At 37.2% G+C, this 17,393-nt stretch overlaps 1 protein-coding gene across 6 annotated transcripts in view; it reads right to left on the bottom strand.

Annotated features, from left to right (window-relative positions):
• cacna1ia (calcium voltage-gated channel subunit alpha1 Ia) overlaps positions 1 to 17,393 on the bottom strand; it is a 211,827-nt gene that overhangs the window by 16,863 nt on the left and 177,571 nt on the right. For all 6 annotated transcript variants that reach the window (XM_014020904.1, XM_014020905.1, XM_014020906.1 and 3 more), the window contains exons 31-33: positions 13,839 to 13,917; positions 12,811 to 12,932; positions 8,897 to 9,352 (exon numbers count right to left, since the gene is read on the bottom strand). In XM_014020904.1, the coding sequence (XP_013876358.1) occupies positions 8,897 to 9,352; positions 12,811 to 12,932; positions 13,839 to 13,917 (657 nt within the window). The remainder of the gene's footprint in view (positions 1 to 8,896; positions 9,353 to 12,810; positions 12,933 to 13,838; positions 13,918 to 17,393) is intronic.

The following is a 17,393-nucleotide window of genomic DNA, read 5'->3' as shown; positions in this document are numbered from 1 at the left end:
GTACGAACAAAAGTAAGAGAAATTTAGGATAAGAATACGAACATGTTCTTGCATGAGGCCCATTGTTTGAGCTCTTTCTTTAAATTTTAGCAATTGATTTAAAATCTCTGACTGTTAGGAAAGTATCTAATATATCTGATATAGTTTCATTCAGATTCTTCTAATATTTCTTTAAACTCTGCAGCACAGACAGAGGATAAGAGGGACTCTTTATATCAGATGCTGCTGTATAATTATTGGCATTTTCAACAAGTCAGAAAATTACAATAATGTGCTGAAGACATCAGCTTTATGTGCCACAATGTATTATAGTCTATTTCCACTGATGTACTTTTCTCTACACTACTTATATAGAAGCACATGACAGGTTTCTCCAGAGCCATGTAGTGGATTAAAAATTCCAGTAAATATTTCTAACAGAACCACTCACTGTGTAGTGAACTACATGGTGAATGAGTGAACATTTTGAACAGCTGTGAACAGTGTTATTAGCATCATGATGAAAGAAAAAATTGACTTAAGGGAAATGTTGATTTATCACAACAGATTTTATGTTATTTACCAAATAATTGTGCAACCCTGTGTCTTCCTAATATTGTGCACGTGAGCTTCTTAGAGAAAAAAAAACAATAACAAAGAAAAAAAAGTGGGTTTGGTGAAAATGGTTTTACTACTTCAATATTTACCAATAATATTGCGATAAAGATACCAATTTATCACAATATTGTGCAGCTCGTAACTGAACTGGAACAAATATCCTCTTAAATTAGACTTTAGGGCTGAGCGATTACAAAAATRTGGCCCTGAATAATAAAAATGCAAATACTCATTAGTCAACGAACACATAATTTTACTTTCAAAGCCTTGAGCACGGAGTGTGGAGCGATTACGTTTGATATATCACCTCAATTAAGTTGTTCACCATGTTGTTGAAACAATTTAGGATTTAAGCATTTGCTTTCTGCTCTGGGTTTTATCAGGTTTAAAGTAATTTAGATCGAATCACTCAGAGCTTTTTAAAATGACTTATAGGATTGCTGTTTGCTTGATTCCCATCTGCCAGATTAGTTTCATGAAACCAATCTGGCAGGAAAAGAAAACTACTCTTAGAAAAAAAGAAAACAGAAAACTTCTTGTAAAATATTATTGTGTTTGTTGCCAGGGTTCTTGTATTTCCGGATGAATTGAACGCTTTGTGTCTGTAGCGCACTCCTAACAGCCAAACTGACTGTATTACATCAGCAGATATTTCCCCAAAGATGCTGTGAAATAAGGCCACAACTCTTCAATCCGTCACATAAGCCTGTTTCTTTTCTTTTTTTTAACACAGTTCTCCAATCCTGCTTATTCCACTGTACTCAGATGTGTTATGCTAACACACATCTCCTATGACTCAGATGGCTTTATTGCATTTAGTCTTAGCTCATGCTTTCAAAACTCAAGTTATAAACTCAATAGCCAACTAACTGTCCGCCCAGCAGCATAAATATACAGAAACGGACTCTGCCAAAGTCGGCTCAATAGATGCACGCTTAAAAATACACACACACTCCTTTTGTGTCCTGCTCCCACAGACGGGCCCAAGATAGTCTTGTATGTGTAGATGGAGAGCTTAATAAAAAATAACGTTTGATTGACTGTGGTGGCCTGTGCGCTGGCCCCCATTAATAACTGTATTAGTGGACAACAATAGGTCTCGTCTACAGGGAACGGGAGTTTAGAGTAAGAGAGGAAAGAGCTGAAATTAATTACCGGTACTGCCTCTATCTGACTGTCGCTGGCTCGGCCATTATCTTCCCTCTCRTGTKTGTGTGTGTTTATGTGTGTGTTTATGTGTGTCTACATCCTTCAGTAGCTGCTTTTGTGCATATTTTAGTAGAATTTCACCATGCAGCTAAAAGGATCAAAAAGCCTCAACAAAAAATATATTAATCTGAACTGGACTCTTAAAGTGACATGCAKACATTTGGACACTGCCTGGTTAAAAAGGCTTAAACATATTTTAATCAAGATCAACATTTTTTTACTTCTTGGTTTCAGAGTGGGGAAAAAAGGGAGAAGCTCCAGGCAAAAGTCGGGGCACCATGAGCTTTGCGGAAATCTCAAATTAGTCTATGAGATAAATTTGTGTGCATCTAAAATATTAGCATTTAGCTACCAGTTCACGCCCTTTAAACAATATAATGAATGATCTCAAYAACGTCTATGTCTTATTTTGCAAATGCTGCCTTCCTGAAATTTGGTAYGCTTGTTTGTCTTTGTGTCTATGGTGTATAATGATGTGATTGTGATGCTGTAATTCTGAGTGTTTTATGTGCTGCAGAACAGGAACCTGCTGTAAAACAGTAATTATGCTGAGTCAGGCTTGATTTTTAATAATCTTTTCCTGTTAAATAAATCAAATTAAATCAAATCACAAAACAGAATATTTAATTAGATAAGCAGTTTAGTTAGTTGTTTCTCATTTTATAATGGTTGCAGATAAATAGGATGTCAAGTTAGAGTTGAGAAGACTAAGAAAATGCAGCCTTTAGCAACACCAGGAAGGCAAACTATTACTCCTGTTGGAAAAGGCAAGGAAACAGCTCAGATTGAGGTGTGGTGGTTGCACTGCAGCAACACCTGCAAAGACATGACTTTCATGGAAGAGTTGTCAAATATAGACTTTTCCCCTCACCAGGAATGAAGGAGTTTGTTCAATCTAAAACAGTTTTTCCCCAAGTAAATAATAATAAGAAGAAACTGGCTTTGAAATTTATTGAGGAAAAGGATTGTTGAACTTTGATCCCAGAGAGCCAGTACAGGAAGAAAAACATATAATATTTATGAAACACAAAGGATTCTCTACTAGTTAATAAAAKCATAAACAATCTGTGTATAAATCCTGAAAGCCTGATGCACAATTAATGGTCTAACAAACCACTTTTATTGGTCAAATCTCTTCTTTGTGTTTTTTGAAACTGAAAATATGAAAACTAAAAATGTAATATTGCCTTAAAAATCAAAGACATTCATAATCTTTATCTAATGTCTTTGGTAAATTAGAGGGGACATACCAGGAAAAATCCACTTTTTTGGCCGTTAAATACATTTTGTAGAAATTTTGTCTTTATAGTCTTTTTTGGGTCATATTTTTCAATATTTTCTATGATGTTTTCTGATCTGCCTCACTCTATTTGACAGAACTGCCAAATAACCAGTAYCAACTACAATTTGGTCGTCTTCATTCTCCTCTGGCTCTGGGTCAGACTTAAACATGTAAGCCTGGTTGGACAAGTCTTCCCTTGTTGACATCTTTTAATTAATTTGTAAATAAAAAAGTTCCTGTGCCGCTGTAGTCATAAACCGCTCTATCAAGCTACAATGGACCAGTTTGGAAGCTGGAGTGGGTGGGGTTTGAAGCGTCTCATTTAAATTTAAAGAGACAGTTTCAAAACAAGTTGATCTGAGACACCTCAGAGAAGGGCTGGAAGAGGGGCTTATGGAGTTACAATAARTAGGAGTCCAAGCCAAAGCTTGACTCTCTTGTGGTAGCCATGTGGAGCTGCCTAAGCACTTGCTGGTACAAAGCTCCTCCCTGGAGCTCAGCCTTCAGCCGAGCTCCCACCTCACAGAGCATCCCTTCCTCAAATCATTGTTGTGAAGATGTGCTGAAGTGGGAGTGTTGCAAACGGTAGGTGGTTCTTAAAGAAACAGAAGCCAATTTCAGGCTGTAATGTAAAGTCCAGTGGTGGGCAGTGCTAATCCAAAAATTAGCTCTGCAATTTCTAAAGCGCTTATGAAAATATTTAGGTCCGCAACTTCAAAAGCGCTTATGCCTTAGATAAACTCGCAGAAGCCAATTTTAAAGCGCAAGTTCAATTTGACACTTACTAGCTGGCAACAATGCATGTACAATAAATGCACAAAACTGCCAACTAGCGGTGTATGAACTCTTTTACAACTTAGTTCTACAACTGCCGATTGCTGGGGATGTGATTTCCTGAAACTGACCTTTAGCTCCTGGTGTAAAAATTAAAAAGTTGTTGAGGATTGCTAGTTCGGCTGCTTCTTTGTCTTTTTCTTTTGTTTATTGTAGATTTTTCATTAAAGAAGCATCAATAAAGTAATTTTAAAACTGTTTACTGGAAAACTGAGGCGATGCATTCTGGGTACATGACGGATTTGATTTGTGACGGGAAACGAAAGCACTCAGTACAGGAAACTATCTYCACTTCAAAACAAGAGCTTGGATTTTAAAGTTTTCCATGTAGTTGCTCCAGTTGACCACTAGATGTCTGTCCTCACCAGCATAACATCTTTAAATCATTTCTGCCTCTCTAACCCCGATGGCCGATTGCTTCAACCAATTATATCAAGWATTGAGCTCCAGCATTTAAACTTTATCTATTTTTTAAAAAGGAGCTCCGATTGTAAAATAAAATAAATCARTACAAGCAAAATTTTAGTATGGATTACAAACRTTAACTGTTTTTGCTATTGCCTTCCTGTTACGTAAGCAGACACAAAGCATTGTGGGAAATGAGAACCCTGACCGAAAGCAACAGTCAGCAAAGATGTATACCTTTCCAATAAGTGAGTTAATCTGGGAGGAGTGCTGTTGGATAGATCACGTGTGTTGTGATTCATTAACAGCCATATCTTCCGCTGTTCAGTGATGACTGGTAGATAAKTAGTTAAAGTGTAAATCTGCTTATAAATKATAAAAATTAGTAAGACCGCTAAAGCGCAAATGAAATATTTAGGTCCGCAATTAGCGGATTTGCCCTTTGCTGGTGCCCACCACTGGTAAAGTCAAAATTTTTATACATATAGCTTTTGCATGACAGTTGAAGGTACAGTAGTTACTTGATTGTGTATAAAATTGAACTATGTGCCTGAAAAATCCATACTACCCTTTTAACGTAACATTACCAAATGTGTGCCCAAACTTGTGCATGTCACCGTAATTAATGTCTGTATGTTTTTAAGCTGCTTCTAATCATCCCTAAATCAATAAATGAGTCATTTCCCGTAGACATGAGCTTTCAAAAATAAAGTGAGCTTCACAGAATCAAAGACAATTCAGTTTTGTTGACACAAAGCTCTAGGCAATTCACTTGGACGTCCCCCTCACGTCATTTACAAAACATCACAAGTAAACTAAGTGTAGTGATCATCTGTTTAAGAAACACTTCAACTAAATGTAAAGTTACTGTGTGTAATTGATTTTCTCCTCTGACTTACTTTATTACATCGACTGTTATGGCTCTGTTACAATCTCACTTGGAGGCCTTAAGATGCAAAAGTGGTGGGCTGGCTACAACCCACTATTCCACCTTGATGCATTCAGAAACCACGCTGAGAATGTCAGAATGCGCCCTTGCTTTAAGAATTTTGCAAAAGTACCCTATGTTACAAATAACTTTGTTTACTTAATCTGAAACTCTGTTTTTAAAAGCTGGAATTGTATAAAGATGYGCAGGTAGATAGATTACCGAACTGTATGACAGTGGTATGAATTTAACATGTTTCATGTTTTGTCTTGGTACCCTATTTTATTTGTTGCCATAACCCATTCCTGCACATTAGACATGCAGCACATTCTGAAAACAGTTGGTGTGTGGTCGATTTTAGGCWAATTTGAGATTTTATTTTTTTATTTGAACAAGTGATGTCAACAAAGCATAATCTTGGCTTGTTGCAAAAAAGTCACCTTGAAAGAAATAATTGGAGAGTATTTTATTATTTCACTTTTTGCAATGCGTGAACTGAATCATTTGAGGAATCAGGAGACATTTTAATGCATAAAGGGTAAGTTGAGATGTCTAACTCTGCTGATGTCACTGCATCAAAACCTCTTTCAGCAACACCATGGGCAAGGGATTAGTTTGGGGAAACTCTGTCAAGCACTGCAATGCAGCGTTACTGCGCTATCCAAAACTTTACAAGGCAAAACAGGRCCCTTTAAGTTAGCCTCCAGCTGCAGCGCTGACTTGTCTTGTTAACCTTGAAGCATCTGGCACAGCGGAAACAGGCTCAGGGGAATCAGTGTTCCAAACCTTCTGTGGAAGAAGCTGACACTGTGTGCTCTGGACCAAACATGTACCATCCAGACTGTTTTCAGCAAGAAGTCCAAAAGCCAGGCTCTGTGTGGTGTTTATCAGTAGCCTTAGCAAAGCTAATTTAAACTTCCGTAATGGTAAAAGCATAGAAAAAAAAACTCACTGAGATTTCATAACAGCGTAATATTCAATACCTTTGAGATGACATCTTTTTCAAGGACATTAAATTTAGTTTTTAACAAAGTAAAAGCACAGAACCACATTCATGACTGCAGAAGAAGAGGCTACAAAGATTTGAGTCATCAAAGCAGCAGCTTCGGTTGCAGCTCTCCACATCAATGGCAGCATGTAAATTGGAACATTCATGRAAACTGGCAACATTGTAAAGGTAAAAAAAAACATGATTTACATAAAATGCAGCACATTTTTTAGGTTGGATCTTTGTTGTGTAAATGCTATAAAGCACTGAGATTGAGATTATCCATTTTTTCCTCATACTTTTTTTGGCACATATTCTGCAATTTTTATGCTATTTCAACAATTTATACATCAAAACCTTCAGGACATGACTATGACTATTGTTATTTCAGTATTTCTGGTTCTGCTTTTTAAACTTATTTGTGCTAATGTCAGATTCCTTCAGCTTCTTCTTTTTTGTTTGCTAATTGTAGTTTTTCTTCTGCTTTCCATTTATCTTTCTGCTCTTTTCAACTATTCCTCTTATTTAAAAATGCTTGTTTTTGTTTTGTATCAGCTTCTTTTTGCTAACTTAAGCTTATGCTACAGCAATTCAGCAATTTAAGTTACTTTTTAGCTTTTTCATTTGTGTGATAATTTCAGCTTCTTTTTGCTTAATTCAGCCAATTCTGCTTATTTGTGCCAGGTTCAGCTTTTCTGCTACATGTTAGCAAATTTTCTTCTAAWTTCACATTTTTGGTGACTTTACAACAAATTACAAAATATCTACATCTTTTCTATCTGTACATCTTTTTTTTCTGCAACAATCTTTCAGCATTAAGCATTCATACTGCATTTTCATTTAAAATGGAGTCAGTCCACTTTGGTTTTGGCTCGACTCATATTAGCTGTCATCTCTCAGTCCAGTTAGAAATAAACTTTATTTTWCCAAACTGAGGACCCTCAAATACCTAATTGTTCTTAATCTTCCCACAGAACCCTACTTTAAAAGGTCAAAATTGTTGCTTTAACATATATTATGTAGGCCATCATATGACAGGTTGCACTGTTGTGACACAAARTATTTATTTTTATTTTCCATTGCAACTCTTTAGAATGTGCTGCAGACTTGAAAAGCTGGAATGAATATATGTTTCTAACTAGCACGAGTTCTTACTGACAATAAAATAAAAGGATTTTTTTACAGCATCCTACATTTCTCTGATAAATTGTACAAACTAAAAATATGGTTTCTTATTACCTAGGTGCTCTAATTAAGATTGAGAAAACAGCATATTCACCTGCACTCACAAACTGGGACTGACACACACACACACACACACACACCCACGTTCAAAAAACCCCAGAACTTCTGCTTTGTGTAAATGACATCAACCTGTTTGATCCCTCGCTGCACCGATAAGAGAGACACAGAACTAGAAGGCAAAGGGATCAAGATAGAAAGCGTGGGCGAGGATGCTGCCTGGTCTGCATTAAGTTCTTTTGTCAGCCAACACTGAGCTAAAAATGGCTCCGTGCAGCCGAGATTAGTTCCACAAAGGTGAAACTCCTCGTGTCAGCGGGTGAGTCATCGTTACGTTTGTAGCCGTGTGGATATCTAACACCATCATTAGAAATCTTACACTGAAAGTGTCTCCACTGACTAGACAGTCACTCACACACGGAGATGTAGGAAGTGAAATAATGATCAACTCTCAGCATTCATCTGCTAACTCATCCATTCTTGTCTGTGTTGAGAGGTTAGTAAAACAAATGACAAAAAAAATAACATCTATAAAATAGGTGCACACCTCTAACTTTAACTTCTATAATGTTAATGTAGTTTTTTTTAATTAATGTGGAAATTTGGTGATGGAGCTGCTGTAGTGCATCATTGCTGCTGATGCACTGTTTTTATCTTCTATCTCCACACTCTTCAACATTTAAACCTCCAATCTTACCTTCCTTCTAACAAAAACTCTAAAAAACGTCCATTTGATGCTTTCAGTGATTTTACTCAAATAAAACGAGGAAATAGGTCTTTCCCTTCTTTCCCTTCCTCACATTGGTGCCATTCAGAGTAAACAACACTTCTTTTGTACTTTTTTTTCCAGCTCAGCATCTAAAATGTAATTTTCTCTGTATGAACTAATGCAACACTACCGTGTAAAAAACATTAATCAGGTCGATCTGCTACATATTTACTTGCCGCCATCTTTTTTTCTGCACTGGTAACTCAAAGCACATTTACATCAAAGTTATTACAGCAAATTATACATCATTTTCTGCAATAACTAATGTATTCTTTTGATAAATAATGATACACTAGTTATTTGCTTAACTTTATGCTTTTTATGAAGCATTGCAATATGTAAGATATTTTGCATTCTTGGAGGCCAAAATAGGYGTATTACAGATATTTGTCTGCTTATGGCTGGCCAAGTCACCCATTGTTTTATTTTAGGAGAAATACTGTATGTTGTCAGTTTTTCCTTTCACAGCAGTGGTGTAAAATACTAACATTTCTCATTAGTTTTGTTGAGATATTTCATCTTTTATCAGTTTATCGGCTTGACATTCTCTCAACCACCGACCCGAAACATCCATAATCAGCATTTCACACTTTCAGATAAAACATTTCACTCCCAAACACACACTCGKATGGAAATACTCACTTGTGCTGGAGAGTACGATGACCGGTTGGAGTCACAGGAGTGGTATGGTCCCATGCGCGCACTAGTTACYGCATGCTGCAACCTCCTCACTCCTTCTCCCTTGTCCCCTCGGGAGCCTCCTCTCTCCTTCCTCCCTGCTGGGCCTCCAGGAACCGATCCGACAGGAAGCAGTCCTTTGTCCACCCCCCCACCCCCGCAACCGGGGGCACCCATGCAACAGAGGGTGCCCTGGGCCAGCTCCAGCTCAATTTCTGCATCCATCTCCGCCTCCTCTTGGGCCTCCTTGTTGGAGTCGTCCAGGTGCTTCATCAGCACGGCCACCACCACATTGATGAGCACAAACTGGGCGGTGAGCACAAAGGAGACAAAGTACATGGGCGAGATAAACTGAAGGCTCGGATTGCAGGCATAGTCCACGTCAGGGTGATTGTCTGGTGGGCACTCCCGCAATGTGTCCTGGTGAGGGCGGAAGATGAGAGGAGAAGTTAGGGAGAAGCCCCCCCTCACAAAAAAAAAAAAAAAAATGAAAACACAATTATGGTTTTGCACTTTTTTGAGATGAAACTTTTTAGAAAGGAAGAAATAACACTGAGCTGTTTCTTTTTTATTTTCAAGTATTGATTCAAATTCTAAAACTAATTTAGATTAAAAGTATATTAATTTAGATGAAAGAAAAATCACATTTATGACATAAAATGATGAGAAATCAAAGTGAACAAACTTTTTAAAATTACTTTAAACAATCAAGTACGACGGCATATTAGGGCCACTTTGCAGATGAAAACAAAAATAAAAAGGAGGAGCAAATCTCCGAGAAAAAGCTCAGAATTTCTGAGATTAATTTCAAAAATTTTCGAGAAAAAAAAACATATTTTGAAAAGTCGCAAATTTGCAAGAAAAAAACTCAGAAATTTTCACACTTAAAGGCAGAAATTTGCGACATTTAAATGACATTTTCTGACATGGTTTTTCTGACAAATATCTAGTTTAAATGTTGCAAATTTCTGCCTTTAAGTGTGAAAATTTCAGGGGTTTTTTCTTGCAAATTTGCGACTTTTCAAATTAAGAGAATTGCCTGTTTTGTTCTYGAAAATTTCTGAAATTAATCTCAGAAATTCTGAGTTTTTTCTAGCAAAATTGCAACTTTTCAACATAAGAGAACTGACTGTTTTTTTCTCAAAAATTTCTGAAAATAATCTCAGAAATTCAGAGTTTTTTTCTCTGAGATTTGCTCCTCCTTTTTTTTGTTTCATCTGCAAAGTGGCCCTAATACGCCATCGTAGTTTGTCTTGTTAYTCACTTCTATTTAAAATTTTGTCTCTCTGAGGACAACAAAACAACAGTAGAGACACTCGCTCTTAGGTAAAATGGTTGAGTGTTAACAGACGGTATGAGTTTTTGGCTTTAGGTCGCCAACATTTGGAAATTAAAATAAAAAGCACTGCTGCAGGGATGTAGGGAGAAGATGGTCTAAATGATCAGACTARATTAATTGCAGTTCAAAGTCAATTTGCACTGGCACTTAAAATAAGGATTTAAGTGCATTTCTTATCAATTTATTAGGAAACACGACTTTTTAGCTGCAAATAAGAGACAATATTTAAATGTTTGGTAATCCTACAAACCTGACTTCAAGTGTAGTTCTGTTGTGTTGCTAAATGCTAACATTAGCACCACCTCACAGATAAGGAGTYGATTATTTTGTATAATTTGAGGCGTAACACTTGCAATATATAGCAGTAAAAATATCGCTGCTGACTGTTTCATTCAAGATAAACCTTCTGACACATTAACTCCCTTTGACATGTTCAGTAAAGCTTGAATCAAAGGCAAAACYATTCAACTTGTGCTTTTTAAATATAATTAGCTGTTAATTTATTTTTTATAAATGCATGAATCAAGGTCACGACTTTCTGAAAGTTTATTACAGCGAAGATAAAACAGTTTTTCGCATGCATGACAGTGTTGCTCATTCTATCATTAATAAACGCTCATTAAACACATTAGCTTACTTGAATATTTTAAAAGTGTAGACAAAAACGAAGACTTTATTGAAATGTATTTATTTTCGTTTTGCTTTGTTTCCCAGAAAATGAATTGGTTTTTCCACTTGGGTGAACATGTGCACAGTGGACTTTCCGTCACAGCAAAACTAAAGCGACAAGTGTTTTCTAGAGGAAGTAAGCATATCTCACCCAGGCTGTGACCACACATAACAATTTTAGCCCTCTGAGCTGAAGCTGGTCTTTTCTGTCTAATTTGGCCTGACGTGTACACACTGTGCTCCTTCACAAAACATCTCCCGTTTTGGCAAACATCCCCTCTCCATCTTATTTCTTTACATATTTCWGTCCTTTCCTCAACCGATTCTGGCGTTTTCTCACACACAAACGCCCTCTCTCTCCCAGCCCCCCCATACACATGCTGTTTTCCCATCATGCTTTCTATTTTTTGCCTTCATTTTCCCTCTGGTTAAGAGAAAGCATACTAAATGGCCCTTTTAACCCCTTTCCCAAGCTTTCATTTTCACTCTGGTTACAATTCGCTGGTTTCCTTCCTCTCAAGCCGCTGCTCTCTCTCTCAGTAATGCCTGTCTTTTTTATCATAACTGCATCCCTAATTCTCACTGAGCGCCTGACCATTACAAGCCTTTTACACAACCTGAGCAGGTTTTTTTTCCCTCTCTCACTGCCCAGGTTGTAATTTTAGGTCTAAAACATCAGAAATTCACTTTGAGGGGGTAGCATCTGTGGCCAGCTGAATTGCTTGATGCTCACAGCTATCTGCTCTGCATGGATTCAGCTTTTGCCAACACTCTCCAGCATAATCTCTATTCCCCACCCAGCACATGTACATGAAGGAGACAGGATATCTGCTGATAGATGTGTGCGAGGGTTAGTGTTTTTACATGTGAGGCAGTCATCTCCCCTCGCCTCACTAAGGTGTGATGTTTGGGCTCAGCTGTTTCTCACTTTAACTATAAGAAAGATTGAATGTAGTAAGGAACAAATTGAGTCTCTTCCTATGACTCAAATGGTGAAATRTTAATGTGTATGCATTTGTTTGTCTTTTAGCAAAATATTTAAATAACCACTTGCCAAATATGGGTTAAGTCTGAGGACATTGAGATCACACTTATCAGAAACAGACTGCGTTGGACACCTGCCTGCTGATCGATCAGTCAAGATGTTGATATATAGTGAACTTGGTTCTAGAAAGATTGGTTGCATATAAAGATACTATCAAAGATATTCTAAAATTTGCTGATGCRTTCCACAAATGGAAAGATATTATAAATGAGAGGCCAAAGTGGCGGAGCTGTTTTTGTAGCATTTACAAGAAGGTTGACTTCAACAGAAAAGAGTATAAAAATGGAAAAGAGCCAATGAGAAGAGAGCTTGAAAAGAAAATTCATATTCATATTTATAATTATACATTTATAGCTGTGTACTGTCTCCTGTAAACGTATAAGAACTGGTATGTTACCCACATCAAGTCTTAGGCAATTTGTTTACAGTTATTGAGCTAAATTTTGGTGTCAAATAGTCAAGAGTCATCTTCAATTTATTGGCAAATCACTTAAAAAAGGCTGCCATGGTCAGCTGACCTTTGAAAACACCCTAACAGCTAAAATCAATCATTTTACAGCTATTGAGACAAAATTTGATGTGGTAGTAGCTGAAAATTGTTCAACACATTTTGTGAGATCTCTTGATTGTTAAGCAAAACAGCTACAATATGTTTCTTCCTTTCTTTGGAATACAATGGGGTGATATGCCTTCATTCAAAGAATGCTGGATTAAGTTTTTTTTTTTACCCGATACACAAGTTTACACAAGCTTGCACAAATCTTTCCCACAACCCCGTGTAATTTAAAACTGCTCATGCTGATTGAAACAGAAACAGGAGGGTACCTTCATGATGCCATTCCAGTTGTCGCCCGTAGAGACTTGAAACAAAGTAAGGAAGGCCATGCCAAAGTTTTCAAAGGTAGCGTGACGACTCATACCTTCACATGGATAGTCTTCATTGCAAACTGAGTGAAAGAATAACAATGATGGATAAGTCAGGAATAATGAAGGGCCATTTAAAAAAGTGGGGACATGAAAAAAACGAGCAAAGGGAGTGAACAGAAGATTAAAAAACCTACAACAATTTGATCTAATAAAATGTTTATTTTATAGTTTATATCAATATATAATTTGAATGTTCAATACCTATGAAGAATAATATTTGTTGCCAACCCATTCTCACTCCCGACTCGTCAACATTTTGATGATTGGTCAGATAGCTGTCTGCATCCAGGTTTGGACGTGTCAGGTAGCCCCTCGCGTCAGTTCTTAACAAGATGAGGAGGAGGAGGAGGAGCGCGTTGCCATATTTTTGAAAAAAGTAGGAAATGCGCAACAACTAACCGTCCCAGACCCTAAATTTAACTTCTATTAGGCATGTACAGCATCCCCAACCTCAGTACCTAAAATTAACCATTAATTCTGATCCCTCATTTTAACCACAGACCCACAACCCAAAGACCCCCATGTGGCACAACCCGGAAAAGCCGCGGGCGGCAATGACTGACGCGAGGGGGTTACACGACACGGCAAAACTGGACGCAGACGGCTCCTGACCAAGAGTCAATATGTTGACGAGTCGGGAGTGAGAACGTGTTATTGCACATCCCCATGCAAGGTTGGTGAAAGTGCAATGATCATTTTCCATGACTGTTCTCTGGATGTACAGCTTTAAATAATTAGTTTTTAAAATCAACCTGATTCAAGATGTCTGCCATAGATACCTTAAATTCATMTACTGTAATTGAGCTCAAATTTTCTAATTGAGCACACGTCTATGTCATTTACAAAAAGTAATGAAACAAATAGAAACAATGCGTGCTAGAGTTTTTATGACATAAACACAGCTAATAATAAAAAAAAAACCTCACCAAGTTCTCCAAAAAGCTCTACTCCTAAGGCGGCGTAGATGAAAAACAGCAGCATGAAGAGCAGGCCCAGGTTACCCACCTGCAACACACACAGACAAAATAATCAACTTTAAACAACTTTGACATCTGCAACCAGAAAATACTGTTTATGTGCTCTAGATCTCTGAGGAATAAAATGCTTTTTTATTGTAATTAAATTTCTTTTCAAACCTTAATTATTGCTGGTTTATTTATTATTAAATGGACTTCCAATTACTCCAGGAGCCATCCAGAAACATATGAAAATAATGCATTGAACTTAATAAAAAAGCCATCTGACATCATTTAATGTTAGTTCAGTAGAAAGTTATTTGATTTATAAAATGCTAGACTGTTCCAGCTTCTTATTTACTTGAATGATTTGACACAGAGCTTCATTTCTGGCTAAATATTTGAGCAGAAAAGCAGGAGATTTTAACAATACTCAACTTGTTTTTCATTATGGGGCTCTTGTGTCAACCTGTTTGAATCTGTAAACGGCAGCACGGCTTCCTGAGAGACTTCTCATGCTTTTATGAATTTTTGAGTGTGGGGTTTTGGGACTTGGCTCAGTTCCACCACAAAACTGCCTTCTATTAACACAACTTAATGGAGATGAAGATGTTGCACAGCAAACACTCAGGGCAAAATCTAATCCCATTACAGGGATATGACACAGTCTAAGAGCAGCGCTCCACTGAGAACGAGGACACGTTCTGACCACAAGTGCTTGCTGATTTCACTGCACACTTGTTCAAAGCAGTCGTCTCAGGGCTTCACCTACTTTTACAGGAAAACGGATTTCAATTTTGCTTTTTACTTTGTGCGTTTGTCTTAAGATTAGCTCTCAAATATTATATCAGTTGTAGACTTTAGGCTAAAGAAAACACATAATAAGCTGCTCAGATTAGGCTTATGAACAAAAGTATGCGTAAATATGAGCTCTGTTTGGATCAGGGTGTAGAACTTGGGCTTAATAGGAACAAAATATTCTAAGCTGACATATAGGAGAGACTGGTCCCAACTGTACATTCCAAATACAAATTGTTATTGAAATGTGACTGACTAATTAGTTTATGAGATAATAAAAAGTACTGCACTTTTTWAAACATTTCAAACAATCACATTCCATCAACAAAATAAATAGTTTGGATTTTTAAAATGTATATCAAACTGTGTTTTGACTYTAACTAAGAATTAAAACACATTTTGATTTGAGGACATTTGTAAAAGAAAAACAAATCTATATTTCTGCTTCCTTGTTCTAAATACAAAGTATTTCCTTATAGTATAACAACAGTCAGTATACCCACATTAAGCATCATTTTACTAAGAGTTAAGGCCCCCACACACTCGGATGTACTTCGGTACGCTTAAGTCCGCGCGGACTCGAGGCGGACTCGAAGCAGATGTGGACTGGTCTGCACAAAGATCAATTTTTTACGTCCGCGGTGTCACATGATAAACTGCACGACGAGTACTGTTTTGGATGCGACACCAAACTGATAAAGTTGAGAATCAGTGTCATTTGTGGACGAAATGGAGTCAAATTTTGAAGAGTGTCTCATGRAGGAGATTAGAAAACTTTATGATRCATCAATGAAGGARTATAAAGACTTTCAGCGAGCAACAAATTTGTGGGAAAGAAATAGCTCAGATCCTGGGTAAGGTAGTTCTTTTCTTTTTTTCTTTTGTTCTTTTAAAGCTAAAATGCAAACTCCTCATCCTTGACACCATGACTGAAATTRAGAGAAATTAAAGAATTTGTCAGGGGGTCAGTACGCTCGAKTMTGAAGTCTCAAACATCCGCGGACAATATGTGCGGAGTCCGTGTGGCTCATGGAATGCGCACAGWATGCCTGAGCCTTAAATCTGCGTTCTCTTTTTTAAATAAAAACAAAAGGCACAATCATATCCTAATAAATCCAATAATTAAGTGATATTTAATTGAATTGAAGTTATTTCTTTGTGACATAATGAATGGTTTTAGGAAAACTGCAACTTAAACGTTAACATATTAAAGTTAGGTACAGATATGGTGATATAAATAAAGATTTTATGATTTTAAAGCAATAGAGATTTTATAAGTTCTTGGAACAAATGTTTAAAAAAATCTGGATATTCCTCAGCCGTCCTAAAAAAATCAACCGTTAGGAACGGTGAACAGCATGCTACAGCCATTAAGCTGCAGATAAGGGAGTTGCCTTTTAAAGAAACTGGGTAAATKACTTGGTTTTACAGCATCATTAAAAACGAAGCAATAAAAATGTATTTGCTAACACGTAAAAGGAGCCATTCAGGGTATGTGTATTACTCTCTAAATATGCCATTTATATAATCTCTATGTGGGACTTACAAAATGTTCTCCCTCTCTAATTTTTGCAATTATTTCTCCCTGAGTGTAGTCTTATTCTTACGTCTCGTCCTCTCAAATGTCAAGTATTTAGCTACTCCTTTGTTCAGATGTACCCTGGAGCCCTTTTTAAAAATGGTCAACATCGTCAGTGTCCTATTTGATGGAATTAAATAAAGTTAGCCATTTCCCTGGCACTGTGAGGTAAAARGTTCTGTCACTTCGGGTAAAACTGGTCACAAGGTATTGGGCTTTTACTTTCATTTTTTAGTACCTCTACATTGCACACATCTATATAGACACAAAGCGACCTGCTGGAACTTTTTAATTAGCCTTGGTTTTAATTACCTCCCTGTCTGCCCGTGGGACTGAGCAAAGGACTGGGTGTTAATGAGAGGGGGGATCGATAGAAAGAAAAGACAAGGAATCTGCTCCCACTCACCCCTGCCTGCCCTCTTTCCACCACAACCACCTGCTTCCATCTGTTTGCTTCATTTTACTTCCGCTGGTCAACAGATCAGATGTGTGCGTGTGTGAGGCCATAAATGAGGCTCGACACCTGTTCTCGTGTGTCTGTCTGGAGACAGCAACTATTGTTTACAGACCAGTTAAGATTTGGTTTGAAGTAAATTGTTTTTTCTTTTTCTGCAGAGACATAAATGAGGCAAAACAAAGACCTCTTTAGATGGTACAGATGCAGTAAGAACAGCAGAGTCCTTCAGCTGTCTACTGCACAGGTGTCAGGACAGTATCTAGTTTTTTTTTTACCAACTTTGAGTTTTTATAAATGTTTTAAAGACATAGTTACATAAACTTCAGAAAACTGCTTTATCAYTTACAAAATCGGTGTCATGAGAATGTCAGAGTTGGGGCTGGGTTATAATGCAAAATAGATATTTTTTCTCTCATTAAAAACATGCCCAGAGTGTTGCGCAGCGCTGTGTCTTCTGAATAAATGAAAATGATTTAACACAGTTATTTATACTTTTAGCAGCTCTTTTTATTCCACAGCTGACCTGCTAAAAATGACAGATTTTCTTTTCTGGATCTCTGACAGACGGACTTCAATCTCTGAACTCGCAAAGTTTTTCTTTTTAGTTTTCGCTGTCATTTTCATGAATGAACACTTGTATCTGAGGCAGGAAACATAGCCTTATATGGTGTTTTTTGGGCGGTAATTATGC

The sequence above is a fragment of the Austrofundulus limnaeus genome, unplaced genomic scaffold (genome assembly GCF_001266775.1).
Source record: "Austrofundulus limnaeus strain Quisiro unplaced genomic scaffold, Austrofundulus_limnaeus-1.0 Scaffold271, whole genome shotgun sequence".
Lineage (NCBI taxonomy): Eukaryota > Metazoa > Chordata > Actinopteri > Cyprinodontiformes > Rivulidae > Austrofundulus > Austrofundulus limnaeus.
Note: the sequence above shows the minus strand (reverse complement) of the source record. Positions and strands in the feature narration are given on the sequence as shown.